This window comes from Thalassophryne amazonica, chromosome 18, assembly GCF_902500255.1.
Source record: "Thalassophryne amazonica chromosome 18, fThaAma1.1, whole genome shotgun sequence".
Lineage (NCBI taxonomy): Eukaryota > Metazoa > Chordata > Actinopteri > Batrachoidiformes > Batrachoididae > Thalassophryne > Thalassophryne amazonica.
Genome location: NC_047120.1, coordinates 69667335 through 69681667, shown reverse-complemented (window position 1 = coordinate 69681667; position 14333 = coordinate 69667335). Strand labels below are relative to the sequence as shown.

General features: G+C 39.7%; 1 protein-coding gene across 1 annotated transcript; it reads left to right on the top strand.

Moving 5' to 3' along the window:
* Positions 1–399: 399 nt before the first annotated feature.
* Positions 400–13699, top strand: LOC117530918 (sulfotransferase 2B1-like). The gene is made up of 6 exons (XM_034193878.1): positions 400–843; positions 5857–6068; positions 9513–9639; positions 10893–10987; positions 11363–11543; positions 12534–13699. Exons 1-6 carry the CDS (start codon positions 705–707, stop codon positions 12641–12643), a joined length of 864 nt encoding a protein of 287 aa, XP_034049769.1. The 5' UTR covers positions 400–704; the 3' UTR covers positions 12644–13699.
* Positions 13700–14333: the final 634 nt, after the last annotated feature.

Below are 14333 nucleotides of genomic sequence, written 5' to 3'. Positions count from 1 at the left end.
GAAGGCCAGTAGTGCATGGAGCTAAATCCAGGCCAAAAGTTTTGTAATCTGAAAATAAAAAAAGATTGAAAAAATAAATTTTGAAACTGAAAATTCAGTGTTTGTTCTTGAATTGTATAATCATTTAAAAAGTATTCTCAAAATAAAAATAAGTTTAAGATATATATTTTTAAGTTTAAATATATTTTTGATTCAGCTCTGTAATTATTTTGATCAAATAATTTATTTTCGTTTATATTTCTTTTTTTCACCTTCAGATCTTTTTTTCACTTTCAGATCTTATTTTTTCAGTTTCAAACTTTTGGCCCCGTTCTGTGTGGGAGGGCGTGGCTTCGATTGAGAGGGGCGTGGAATTGTGAGTGACAGCAGAGCACTGAACAGCAGAAATCAAAGTCCTCCGGGCAGAAACCTTTTTTTGTGTTCTTTCACTGTGTGGTGCAGTTTTGCAAAATGTTCCTGTTGTTGAATTGATGCTTTTCTTTTGTTGTGAATTCGCTGGATCCGCCTTAATGTGGGAAAGGTACTGCCTTTATCAGCCACATCGGACTATGAACAGTGTATTGCAGTAAATCTCAGCAAGATCGGGCTGGTTCTCTTCTCGCTGCAGGCTGCAGAGGACAAAGTGTAAGAAAGACCAGCCAAAGAACACAGTCAGCAGAAAACTATCTGAGGTTGTTGTTGTTGACTTTGTGCTGCTTTGCACCATGACTGAGGCCGAGCTGTACACAGTCTACAAGGGCCTTTATGTCCCCACAATCGCGCACTCTCCACAGGGCCTGAAATACTTCGAGGAGTTTTCCTTTCGGCCAGACGACGTCGTCATCGCCACGTACCCAAAGTCTGGTTAGTATCATTCTACCGTTGAAGTATCTGGAGAAATAAATGTGTGTATCTGATTTAAGATGTTTCGGACTCAAACAGCGGGTGTTCGGTCGAGGTTTAACCCTCAGCCATGTTTCAGTCCTTCATTTGATCCTTGAAAAGCGATTAAAGTTTTGGGGCCATTGTACCAAAAGTGTTTGCAAATGCGTGTTTTGATCTGTGCGTGTGTATTCGCGTGTGTGTGAAAATCGGGCCACTCGATTGGATGTGTTCTTACACGTGACTTTTGCTACAGTTCTGGATCTGTGCAGCGATTTGTGTGTGTGGAGACTTGTCTGTGTGCCTCCACCAGAGGGCGCAAGAACCAATGACATCCTCATCCAGGCCAGGCGCCAGAAAAAAATATTAAGGGTGCGTGGTCCCCCCCCCCCCCCCCCCCCCCACAAAAAAAGTGTGCACCGGAGGGTACGTGCCTCTGAGTGTGCGTAATCAATTGGGTGCGCTCCTAGAAAGCTCGTGTATTTAGGCTACACTGTTGTAAGAGACTGACTGAGTAAGAGTAAAGAGTGATGACAGTATGTTTTTAATTATTATTTGAACGTATAGACCCTCGGTCAAGTGATCTCCTGCATACCACAAAACCAAACCAACAACTGATCTGAGAAACGACACGAGACAGTAGATTAACCCCACATACAGCCCTCCATCACAAGTGCAAACACAGCGCAACTGGGCATGACAGTCACACAACGGGTCAAAGATAAACCTTTCATGTAGATATATAGTGGTCCCTCGTTTATCGTGGGAGTTACGTTCTAAAAATAGCCCGCAATAGGCAAAATCCGCAAAGTAGACAGCGTTATTTTTTACAATTATTATAGACGTTTTAAGGCTGTAAAACCCCTCACTACACACTTTATACACTTTTCTCAAACAGGCATTAACATTTTCTCACTTTTCTCTTGTGTGTAAACACTCTCAAAGTTCAAACCTTAGTAGAAAAATAAGACAAACCTGTTTTCAGGCCCAAACATTTGTTTGAGAAATAAAAATAGAACATTTTCCTATAAATAATTATGATGGCTTTTAGAACTAACAAATTAAATTTTAACAATCAACCTACGAGGTTGGACACATAAAAAATTATTAATAGTGACTGACCAGTATTTCACAGTTCCTCTGATCGCGCCTCTTCGTCCTGGCGCCGCTCCGCTGTCACGCCTTTTTCCACTCGCACCTCGCTGCAGGTGTCTTTTTCCGAGTGAAGAACACAGTTATGGGTAGTTGTTGGCGCTCTTTTTTCTTCTGGGCGAGAAGATTCTTATAAACAGACACACAGAACACAATGTGCTTACTCTCCCTTCACGGTGCCGCAACAGGTGTCCTGTCATCTCGACAGAACACCGGCCTGCTTGATGAGGACGCAGAGCACAATGCGCTGTAAAAAAATAAATAAATAAATAAAATTTTAAAAAGCATGCAAAATTGGACTAAAAAAATCCATGAAACTGCGAGGTGCTATATGTTCCAGGATTTCTTTTTCTTTCTTTTTTATTTTTATTTTTGATAACTCTCAGGTCCGTCCTCATCGCTGTCATTTTAAACCTGGCTGGTCCCTCAAAGAGATTAAAATACACATTTCCAAATACTTTTCCTACAATAATGGCCCCATAATTGTCCAAAAGACAAATGTCGGGCTGAAAAAGATGAGACAATTTTCCAAGGCAACGATGCAACAGTGTGTCATTTATGCTGTGCACAGTTTTGTTTCCGCCCCTGAGACCATCCACCAATCACAGACAGGGATTCACACAGTTTATTTTGCATGTAGTATCTATAAATGAACTGTTGTCGGTAGAGGTGGGCGATACTGGGAATTTTGGTATTGATCCGATACCAAGTAAATACAGGCCCAGTATCACCGATATCGATACCGATACTTTTTCATAATTAAGCTTCATAGATCCAAAGGATCAAAAAGATCTAGGATAGAATTTCACCAAACATTGTACGTGACAACAAAATACTTTATTATCACAGTCAACATTTTTGTTTAAAAAAATATCACTCAACACAACTTAAAACAAAATCTCCTGAGTTAGAGGGCTGCCAAACCACAATACAACAAAATTAACACATGACAACAAATACTGTGAACAGTTTCAAACTTATTCTGTTTTTCAAGTCAAACAATACAATAAAATAATACAAAAAATAAGGAATTTCTTCCCTTCAGTGCACTTCTCTATGTTGTTTCTTAAATAAAGAGTGTAAACAAATAGAACTTAAAGCAAATTAAAACAATCTTCTGAGGTTAGACAGCTGACAAACCACAATAGAGAAAAACTAACACACCACAACAAATATTGTAAACAGTTTCAAACTTGTTCTTTTTTTTTTTTTTCCAAGTCGAACAATACAAGAAAATCATACAAAGAATAAGGAATTTCCTCCCTTCAGTGCACTTCTGGCTTTAAACAAAATAAAAACATTAAGTGAAAATTAAATAAAGAAAGTATAAATGAAGAAAGAAAGAGCACTGCTCTTACAGACAGAGAGTAGACTTTGATGAATCTGCATGCGCAGCAGTCAGTGTGTGCAGGAGAGAAAAAAGCTTGAGTATCAATCTTTTTACACGAGGATCGTTCAATAGCAATACCAACGTTGGTATCAATATTATCAATATTAGGATCGATCCGCCCACTTCTAGTTGTCGGAGCCAAAACCTCATTCATTTCATTAAATGCAGATTGCATTATATTTGCAAATACTTTTGCTACAATAATGGCCCCATAGCCATTAAATATCATTGATTGAGTTTATTTTGTAAAAGAAACAGGCAGATTAACACTGACTCTGTACATATGTGCAATTTGCATTTACGAAACAAATGAGGTTTTGGCTCCAGTTACACTGGTCTACAGCCAAAATGCTTCTGAAATAAAGATAGTCAAACTTTACTTATTTTGGGCCACGGAGAATGAAAATGTTTAAAACTATTGATTGGCTGTAGTTTTAAAAAATGCTGCTACTGTGGTACTAAGGATTAATATATAACCCTTTTGCTGATTTTTAAAGTGTTACTCTACTGTTAACACTATATAATTATGTAGACGCAAAATGAAAAACCTTGTATATCTTGGAAACAGGAGCCATTTAGCCATTGTTATTGTCATATTTGAATTCAGCACGCCAAAATTCATAATAAATAGCACATTTTAGTTCTGAATTTCTTCTCACAGCGGCAAAACAGCATTCGGAACAGTCTGATCGTGCTCAAGAGACATTCGCCATGGTCACGCACATCAACTGCCGGCATGTGCCGAATGCGGCACAGAGCTGCCGGACAGCTCCACCAGTCCATGGCGTTTGGGGTGCACAAAGGAAATATTGTAATGTACAATGTCTGTGGCACGCATTAATTTTGTGATCTATACATGAGCATTGCGCAATCAAACCAAAAACACTGTGTCGCTGTGAGTCGATGCGTCTCTGAGTGGCAGAGCAGCGCACAGCTGAACGTGGTGGTACGTCCATAATCAGCATGATATTAAAGATCCATTGTCAGTCCACCTCATGTATTAGAAAATGTATCTGTAATATTATGTTATCATGGCTGTAACACCCCATATAGACTGCTTGTGAATGCGGTGTCACAACTGTAATAAACATAATGACCGATACAACATCTAAACCATTAGGAGGACTGATGATGTAACATTTTATCAAGCCACTACAGTGTAAATGTGAGTATAAATTCCGGCCTCATCTGGACCAGCAGTAGGGATCTAAACAGTCGTATCCAAAAACACTGATTTTTGGATCAGTGTTTCACTATTCACCACGGCGGGAAGGTCTGCTGCACATCAGGGCACATGAAACCCGATCGCACGGTTCAGAGAGTCCGTCATGTGTCTGATTGTCTCACCACACACTTGGACCACAGTGTGATCAGTTCATAGAGCTATAACTGGGGTGGGGAAGGCCATGAGAAGCAGGGTGAGGGGTGAGCAACATTGAGAGAGACAGAGAGAGAGAGACAGATGGTTCTTGATGATGGGTGTTTCCCTCTCTCTGGCCACGCCCTTGTTCTGGTGCTTTCCATGCACACCTGTTCCTGATTTGCTGATTATCACCTGGGGTTATATAAGCTCACTGAGTGTGATTGCTCCTCGCCAGATTGTCGTGCCTTGTGCCTTCATTCCAGCTCTGTTCCTGTGTTCCATAGTCCCGCCTGCCTCCTTGTGTGTTCCTGACCTCCAGCCTGTTGCATCGACCATGCCTTTTGTCTGATGATTTTTGTGCTGCTGCTTTTCTTTGACTGTCTGCTCGTGTACCGACCTCTGTAACCCACTACAGTAAAGCCTTCTACAAACCAGAGCTGTTTGTTTGTGCCATGTATTTGTGCCCAGCAATTCCTGACCATCCAGCCTGATACATACAGGTGTTTCTAGATCAAACTTGGCAGTAAATTTTCTCCCCGACCACCATCCAGTCCGGGAATCAATCAAGAGGTGATCTTTCTCACCACTGATGGATTCCCATGATGCTCAGGTTGTCAGCAGTATAACTCAATAAGACATCAACAGATTTCCCTGACATTTGTTGAACATGTAGACATCAGAACAACAACATGTTAATTATATTTTGGTGCAAATCCAAATCAAGGGACACATTTTGCCTTTAGTTTTGTTCTGAGGTAAGTACATTTTGGTTGTCAGTAGGATCGTGCAATAAACCATCAACAGATTTCAATGAAATTTTGGGGGGAAAATGTAAACCTATAAGGGTGTACTCATACAAGGCACAGGTGCCTTGGACCGTGCCTGAGCGCATGACTTCCTCCCTTCCCTACTGGCTGGCACTCACTTCACTCCAAGTTTAGGCCAAAAACATCACCATCAACGCAACATGACTTTTGATTTGAGAAACTGGGCTGACCCACACAACAGCATAATAGGCTATATCACTGAAAGATCCCTGAATATGAGGAGACGGAGTAATGTAGGGTAAATTCTGCTGTCCTACATTCAGGTACAACATGGATGAAGGAGATCATCCCTCTGATCCAGAGTGATGGAGATCCAGCCTCTGTTGAGATTCTTCCTAACTGGGACCGGGTTCCCTGGCTGGAGGAATCCATTGCATGCACTCTTAACCTGGAACAAAGGCCATCTCCACGCGTGTTTGCCTCACACTTCCATTACAACATGATGCCGTCATCATTCTTCCAGGCTAAGCCAAAGGTAAGTGACACCTTGGAGTCCTTATGGACTATAGTCATTCCTATGGAATATTACAACCCCTGGCAAAAATTATGGAATCACCGGCCTCGGAGGACGTTCATTCAGTTGTTTAATTTTGTAGAAAAAAAGCAGATCACAGACATGACACAAAACTAAAGTCATTTCAAATGGCAACTTTCTGGCTTTAAGAAACACTATAAGAAATCAGGAAAAAAAATTGTGGCAGTCAGTAACGGTTACTTTTTTAGACCAAGCGGAGGGAAAAAAATATGGAATCACTCAATTCTGAGGAAAAATTTATGGAATCATGAAAAACAAAAGAACGCTCCAACACATCACTAGTATTTTGTTGCACCACCTCTGGCTTTTATAACAGCTTGCAGTCTCTGAGGCATGGACTTAATGAGTGACAAACAGTACTCTTCATCAATCTGGCTCCAACTTTCTCTGATTGCTGTTGCCAGATCAGCTTTGGAGGTTGGAGCCTTGTCATTGACCATTTTCTTCAACTTCCACCAAAGATTTTCAATTGGATTAAGATCCGGACTATTTGCAGGCCATGACATTGACCCTATGTGTCTTTTTGCAAGGAATGTTTTCACAGTTTTTGCTCTATGGCAAGATGCATTATCATCTTGATAAATGATTTCATCATCCCCAAACATCCTTTCAATTGATGGGATAAGAAAAGTGTCCAAAATATCAACGTAAACTTGTGCATTTATTGATGATGTTGTTGTGTGGGCCGCTGAAGAGGAGGTACTGCTGGCCCACCACCACAAGATGGCGCCCTGCTTGAAGTGCGGGCTTCAAGCACGAGAGGGCGTCGGAGCGACCAGGAGTGACAGCTGTCACTCATCATCCGTACCAGCTGTCACTCATCCACTACTCATCACCACCACCATAAAGGCCGGACTGCAACTCCACCTCCCCGCCGAGAAATCAACTACCAATCAGGTAATTTTCTCTGCTGACTTAAACTTTGAGTATTAGTCTGATCTCTTTTTGCAGCCGTTTTCCTGTGATGTGCCTTATCTGCGGAGTTGGCGTTTGGTGTGGACTGCGACGGCTTCGCCTCACACCCCACTCAGATAAGTGGTTAACTCAGGAGCTGCACGAGTGTGTGATTGGAGGTGGAGGTTCTCCCTCCTTTACTGAATACAGACTGTGGGATTACTGAGTGTGCGACCTCACACTCATCTGGACTGTCTCTGTTCTCTGCCAGCAGTACCGGGTCTGACTGCTGAAGACAGCGGCCACCTGGGGTGCAGGGCTTGGCGGCTCCGGTGTTCTTCAGCTCCGTTGGCGGTGGAAGCTGTGTGGATCCGGCTTTTCTCTCGCCAGGCGTCTTCTATCGTCGAGCCTGCCCACACTTCACCTGGTGTATGATTGACAGTCACTGTATTGTTATTGTCTGTACATCGTTGTGTGATTCACAACATTAAATTATTACTTTTTGGCTTATCCATTGTCCGTTCATTAACGCCCCCTGTTGTGGGTCCGTGTCACGACACTTTCACAACAGATGTAATGACAGCCATCTCCCCAGTGCCTTTACCTGACATGCAGCCCCATATCATCAATGACTGTGGAAATTTACATGTTCTCTTCAGGCAGTCATCTTTATAAATCTCATTGGAACGGCACCAAACAAAAGTTCCAGCATCATCACTTTGCCCAATGCAGATTCGAGATTCATCACTAAATATGACTTTCATCCAGTCATCCACAGTCCACGATTGCTTTTCCTTAGCCCATTGTAACCTTGTTTTTTTCTGTTTAGGTGTTAATGATGGCTTTCGTTTAGCTTTTCTGTATGTAAATCCCATTTCCTTTAGGCGGTTTCTTACAGTTCAGTCACAGACGTTGACTCCAGTTTCCTCCCATTCGTTCCTCATTTGTTTTGTTGTGCATTTTCGATTTTTGAGACATATTGCTTTAAGTTTTCTGCCTTGACGCTTTGATGTCTTCCTTGGTCTACCAGTATGTTTGCCTTTAACAGCCTTCCCATGTTGTTTGTATTTGGTCCAGAGTTTAGACACAGCTGACTGTGAAAACCAACATCTTTTGCAACATTGCGTGATGATTTACCCTCTTTTAAGAGTTTGATAATCCTCTCCTTTGTTTCAATTGACATCTCTCGTTTTGGAGCCATGATTCATGTCAGTCCACTTGGTGCAACAGCTCTCCAAGGTGTGATCACTCCTTTTTAGATGCAGACTAACGAGCAGATCTGATTTGATGCAGGTGTTAGTTTTGGGGATGAAAATTTATGGGGTGATTCCATAATTTATTCCTCAGAATTGAGTGATTCCATATTTTTTTCCCTCTGCTTGGTCTAAAAAAGTAACAGTTACTGACTGTCACAATTATTTTTCCTGATTTCTTATAGTGTTTCTTAAAGCCAGAAAGTTGACATTTGAAATGACTTTAGTTTTGTGTCATGTCTGTGATCTGCTTTTTTTTTCTACAAAATTAAACAACTGAATGAACATCCTCCGAGGCCGGTGAGTCCATAATTATTGCCAAGGGTTGTAATTTGGATACCTTTCAGTCCGGGAGGTTGTTACGTGTTTTGGGTTTAGACTCCCCCTCATGAAAGTCTGTCTGTTGGTCGGCAGAACTACTGAAGAACTGATAAACTGTTTCCTCACCATAATGTGGCAGAGCATTGACCTGTCATTGTGAGGAGAACTGCTGTAATGTGGACCTTTACTCTCAAACATGAAGAAGTAAATTTTTACCAGGGCACATGCAGTGGCATAGTGCAAAAGAACTGACTTTGTGTGAAGGCTTAACTTGATGTGATGTGTTGATGTAATGGGATGTAGTGTGTAGACTCTGTGTGACACGAGGACTTGACCAATGAAACAAGAAAATGCGGTGTAACATGAAGGGTTTGTGAGGTGAAGGCCTGGCATGGGATGAGAACATGAGGACTTGTCTTGGATTTGACTTACAGCAATTCCTACAAAGACAGAAAGAAAAATGAGATTTGCTTTGCTGTGAGTAACGATGTCTGACCAGAGACAGGTGCGTGATTACTAACAGTTGACAGGTGTGTGAATACACATGTGACACCAGAAGATTGCACACACAGAGAGAGAAACCAGATGGATGTTCACAGTAGCTGAAGCAATAACATTATCAGACAGAGGGACAGACTGCGCCGGTGCAGAAAACTAAAGCGGAACACAAAAAGTGGTGAAAGTATGAGACGATGAAACTGCTCTTCAGCCTTATTTCATCATGAACTCATTCCGAACATTCTAAAACACTGATCACGATGAATGGCTTAAAGTGACAGAATGACTCCAGGGACATCTGAGGGAATTCTGCATTAAAAATTCAAAGCTTCTTGTCAAGGCATAATTAAAAAAATATATGTAATATATGTATTCTTCTTTTCATTTTTAACATAATTTAATGATTTCTTTATTTCAGGTTGTTTATGTCATGAGGAACCCCAAAGACGTTTTTACGTCTTACTTTCACTACCACAGGATGGCGAGCTTCCTGGTCCGTCCGGGTCCACAGAGCGAGTTCCTCCATAAGTTTCTTGAAGGAAAAGGTTGTGTTTGATTTTATGTGCTAAAATTCATATCGTCACTGTCTGGAACTGACTGTAAGATTTGATTTAATCTGATTTTATGGACAGCCACAGGGACGTGTCATACTCCATTAGTTTGATTATAGTTTGTACAGATTCAGTGTTTTAATGTGCTGCAGAAAATTAAAAATAATCAAATCAAATGGCTTCAGCAACAACATCACTTCTACTTTAAAATGGACAGTTTTGGTAAATTACTAAATGCATGGAACATGTTGAAAATGTTGGGTGTGGCCACAATAGAAACCATTAAAAAAAATCATTAAATCACATTTTCAAAAGGAAAATCAAATAATCTAAATTCGCATTGTCTAGGAAAAAATAGTAAAAGCTTCTTCTGAAGGGAAAAATTTCTAAAGAACAGAGAGCCTTGAACTACTGACAGCAGCAACAGTTGAGACCGACAGTGATGTCACAGATCACATGGGAGCTTCCCCAGACCTGCTTCAAGCATTATGAGAAGCACATGGTGGCAGCCAATCAGAGTAGAGAGGCACACGGTGGCAGCCAATCAGAGTAGAGAGGCACAGTGACACATCCTGGTTCATCTGTCTTGGGGTCCTTGTCCAATATTATGGAAAACGCTCTGAAACTGCGGCGTTTCTGCAGAAATCTAGGTTTCTTATATATTATGTAAACACTGGTGAGATATAAACAATTTTAAAACTAAAAATGCTGTTTTTCTAACCTGATAACACCTCTGGAGTGATTTACAAGACATCTCACAAACATCACATCAGTGTAACTTCCGATCTTTTCAAAGGCTCAGGCAGGCACACACACACACACACACACACACACCCTCCTGCAAATGGTGTTAAAAAGAAATATTCCTTATGGAATTCCCTCCAGATAAATATGTTTGCTTCATTAAAATGAACTATAATTTTACAAGATGTCTCAAAAATAAACTGACTTCATAATGCTTGGATTTCAGGAGAAACTAAATTTGGTCAGTTTAATGAAATGTGGGTAACCCTCAAGCTTTAAACACAGTCTGAATTCTAGAGTAGCAGATGGCCACCACATTGAGTCTGGTCTGTTGGAGGTTTCTTCTGTTTAAAACTGAGCTTTTCCTCGACATTGTTGCCAGGTCTGTGTGGTGGTTTGAGATGGCAGCTCTTTTGATTTGGCACTTTATATATTTTCTCTGAACTGGAGTCTCAGTGCAGCAGTGCAAGAAACCTGTGGTGTTTTTTTTTTTTCTGTCTTAGTTATGTTTGGCTCCTGGTTCGATCACATGAAGAGTTGGCTGAGTGCTCAGGATAAAGAACGAATCTTCTACATCTCCTATGAAGAAATGATTTTGGTGAGTTTTGAAAACAAACACACGTGGTATTGCAAGCCCCCCCCGACTCCAGCACTGGGATGACGGAAATAAATAATGACGGAAATCCAAATAAATGAGTTTGTATTTGATCTTTGTTAAACTTCTCATATGGTTGTGCTATGTTGCAGTCTTTCGTTAGTATTACAGCAGAAAATCAGATCGGGTTGACGGGCGCCTGCTCAGGTGCACGTTGTCGCATCCCAGTGGGATGATGTCATGAGATCATAATGAAGTAAATTTTTCTTGTCATGCTTTGTTTTTTGTTTTAATAAAAACCAACGTTTACTCTGAAATGATAGAACAGGAAAAAAAGCAGAACGGAAATTTGCAGAGATTTGTTCTTCTGTGCTGCAGGACCTGAAGGACTCCATATGGAGAATTGCCCAGTTTTTGGACAAGTCTCTGGATGCTGAGGTGATCGAGAAGATAGTGACCCGATGTGAGTTCAAGAACATGAAACAGAACAAGATGTCTAACTACTCTCTTGTTCCACCTGAGCTCATGGACCAAACCAAGTCAGAGTTTCTCAGGAAAGGTGAGATTCTTGACAAAGTGATTAGGAAGGCCAGCTCCGTCCTGGGAAGTCCCCTGGACTCAGTGCAGGAGCTGGGAGAAAGGAGGATGATGGCTAAGCTGTCAGCCCTGCTGGAGAACACCTCCCACCCCATGAGTGACACCCTGACTGCACTGGAAAGCTCCTTCAGTGAGCTGCTCCACTCAAAGTGGTGAAGGAGTGACACCGCAGGTCCTTCCTGCTGCTGTCAGACTCCACAACCAGCACTGTTCCCAGTAGACCACTCAGATCATTAATATCATTATAGTAACAATTTTTCAGCCATTTGCAACAGTACTACACATTCTGTGTAATAATACTTCTACACTCATGTACAACATCACATGAACACTCGTACGATATTACGGAACATTCCTTCTGCTTGTATATACTGTACTCTATTCTACTGTATATATTGTTGTTCCGTACAGAACTTGACTTCCATATTTGGTAATTATTTTTCTTTGACCTTATTTTGCATGCTTGCACTATTGTTCTGCGACTGAATTTCCCCACTGTGGGACTATTAAAGGATTATCTTATCTTAGTTTAGCTTAGCTTATTTTATGCAGAACTTTTTTATTCAGTGTGCAAGTGCATCTAAAAAAGTTGGACTATAGGAAAAAATGATTTTTTTTTCCCTCAGGTATTTCAGAAAGTGATTTTTTTTATATTCTTGACTCATTATATATAAACTTAAATGTTTCAAACTTTTTTCTTATTTTGATCATTGCGGCTTAAATACCTGACAAAAAATATTGAACTTTTTCCACTATATTCTAATTTTTTAAAGATGCTTTTGTAAAAACAGTCAAATTAACACTGAGATAATCCAGTCAAACACACTGAAATATTAATTAATTGATGAATAACTAATGCTGGTGATCTGTTTCTAATCAGCATAACTATTCAAAAATGTTTCCAAGCTGAATTAATTTTTTTTCCTGTTATTGTTCTGTTGCTGTGTTTCAGGAATTGCTGGTGACTGGAAAAACCAGCTCACTGTTACAGAAGCTGAGTTCTTTGATGCTGTTTACAACGAGAAAATGAATGATGTCAAATATAAATTTTTATGGAATTAAACCATGAGTTATCACAAGGGAGGGGGCGTGGCCAAGGGGGCAAGGACCTGTCAATCATATGTTCCATTCCACTGGGAGATGCTTCCATTATTTTAATCAAAGAATACAAATTAATCTTGCTGGATGGCCAGAGAACAAAAATAAACTCATATGTCATAAATACTATGACTAATGAAACCTAATGAAATACTGAGCTGCTTCATTATTAAATTTAGGAAAATATGTACTTCCAGGATTTTTATTTTAGAAAGTTTCTCCTAGATTAGAGTAGATTTGTTCATGGGGATTGTGCTACTATATATAATAAAAACACTGTCAAAATAAGCCACATGCATGACCTCTTTTAATAAAACTACAAATTTTCTTTGAAGATAATTTATAAGTTAATGTATTTCTTGGGGTTTTTACAAATATTTCCTTACCATGCAATCATCATTAAGCGATTTTGTGATGTACCCGTCATGAGTTAAATTAGTTTTGTGTCTTGATAATGGATTTATTTCTAGGTGAAAGAAAAACTGCACATTTGATGTTGGTGGTATAATGATTTTTTTGTTTTCCACTCTGCAAAACCATCTCATCTCTAACTGTCAAAATTCTAAGATGTCTGGAGCAAATATGCAGCAAATATATCTTTTATATATTCATCACTGTGAGCACTAAGTGTAAAAATGTACAGTTTTTATCTAATAACACTTTGTTATTGAAAGTGAATAAAAGTAGTTTAATGTAAAAACATTGATGCAATTTTTTTCTCAGATTCAGATTATTAGTCCCAAAAGGGCAACTTGTTTCTGCAGCCAACACATTAATAATCAAAAGGATAAATTAAAATACAAAAGAAGAAATAAAAAAATACAGCAGCCAACATCCACAAGACAGTAAAAACTGTCAGAGCGTCAACTTTAGACACAGAAAACGTTTCCAAGTCAAAGTCCTGCAAGAATTCATGCACACAAACTAGTGTCACTGTGTAACTGCCCACATATGGACCTATGTACGTATCATGTATATATGTACTCTAGAGTCTGAAATAAAGTCATTATTATTATTTGATTTTTTTTTTTTTTTTTTTTTTAATTATACAAAGTTAGCTGATGATGGATGATTTAGCACACACGTAACTAAAACTACTACTGCTGGTACTACTACTACTACTACTATTAAAGTACTCAATAGCCTAAGTCATTTCACACACACACATATATATATGTATATATGTATATATATATATATATATACAACCCCTGGCAAAAATTATGGAATCACCGGCCTCGGAGGATGTTCATTCAGTTGTTTAATTTTGTAGAAAAAAAGCAGATCACAAACATGACACAAAACTAAAGTCATTTCAAATGGCAACTATCTGGCTTTAAGAAACACCATAAGAAATCAAGAAAAAAGATTGTGGCAGTCAGTAACGGTTACTTTTTTAGACCAAGCAGAGGAAAAAAATATGGAATCACTCAATTCTGAGGAAAAAATTATGGAATCACCCTGTAAATTTTCATCCCCAAAACTAACACCTGCATCATATCAGATCTGCTCGTTAGTCTGCATCTAAAAAGGAGTGAACACACCTTGGAGAGCTGTTGCACCAAGTGGACTGACATGAATCATGGCTCCAACACGAGATATGTCAATTGAAACAAAGAGGGTAAATCATCATGCAATGTTGCAAAAGATGTTG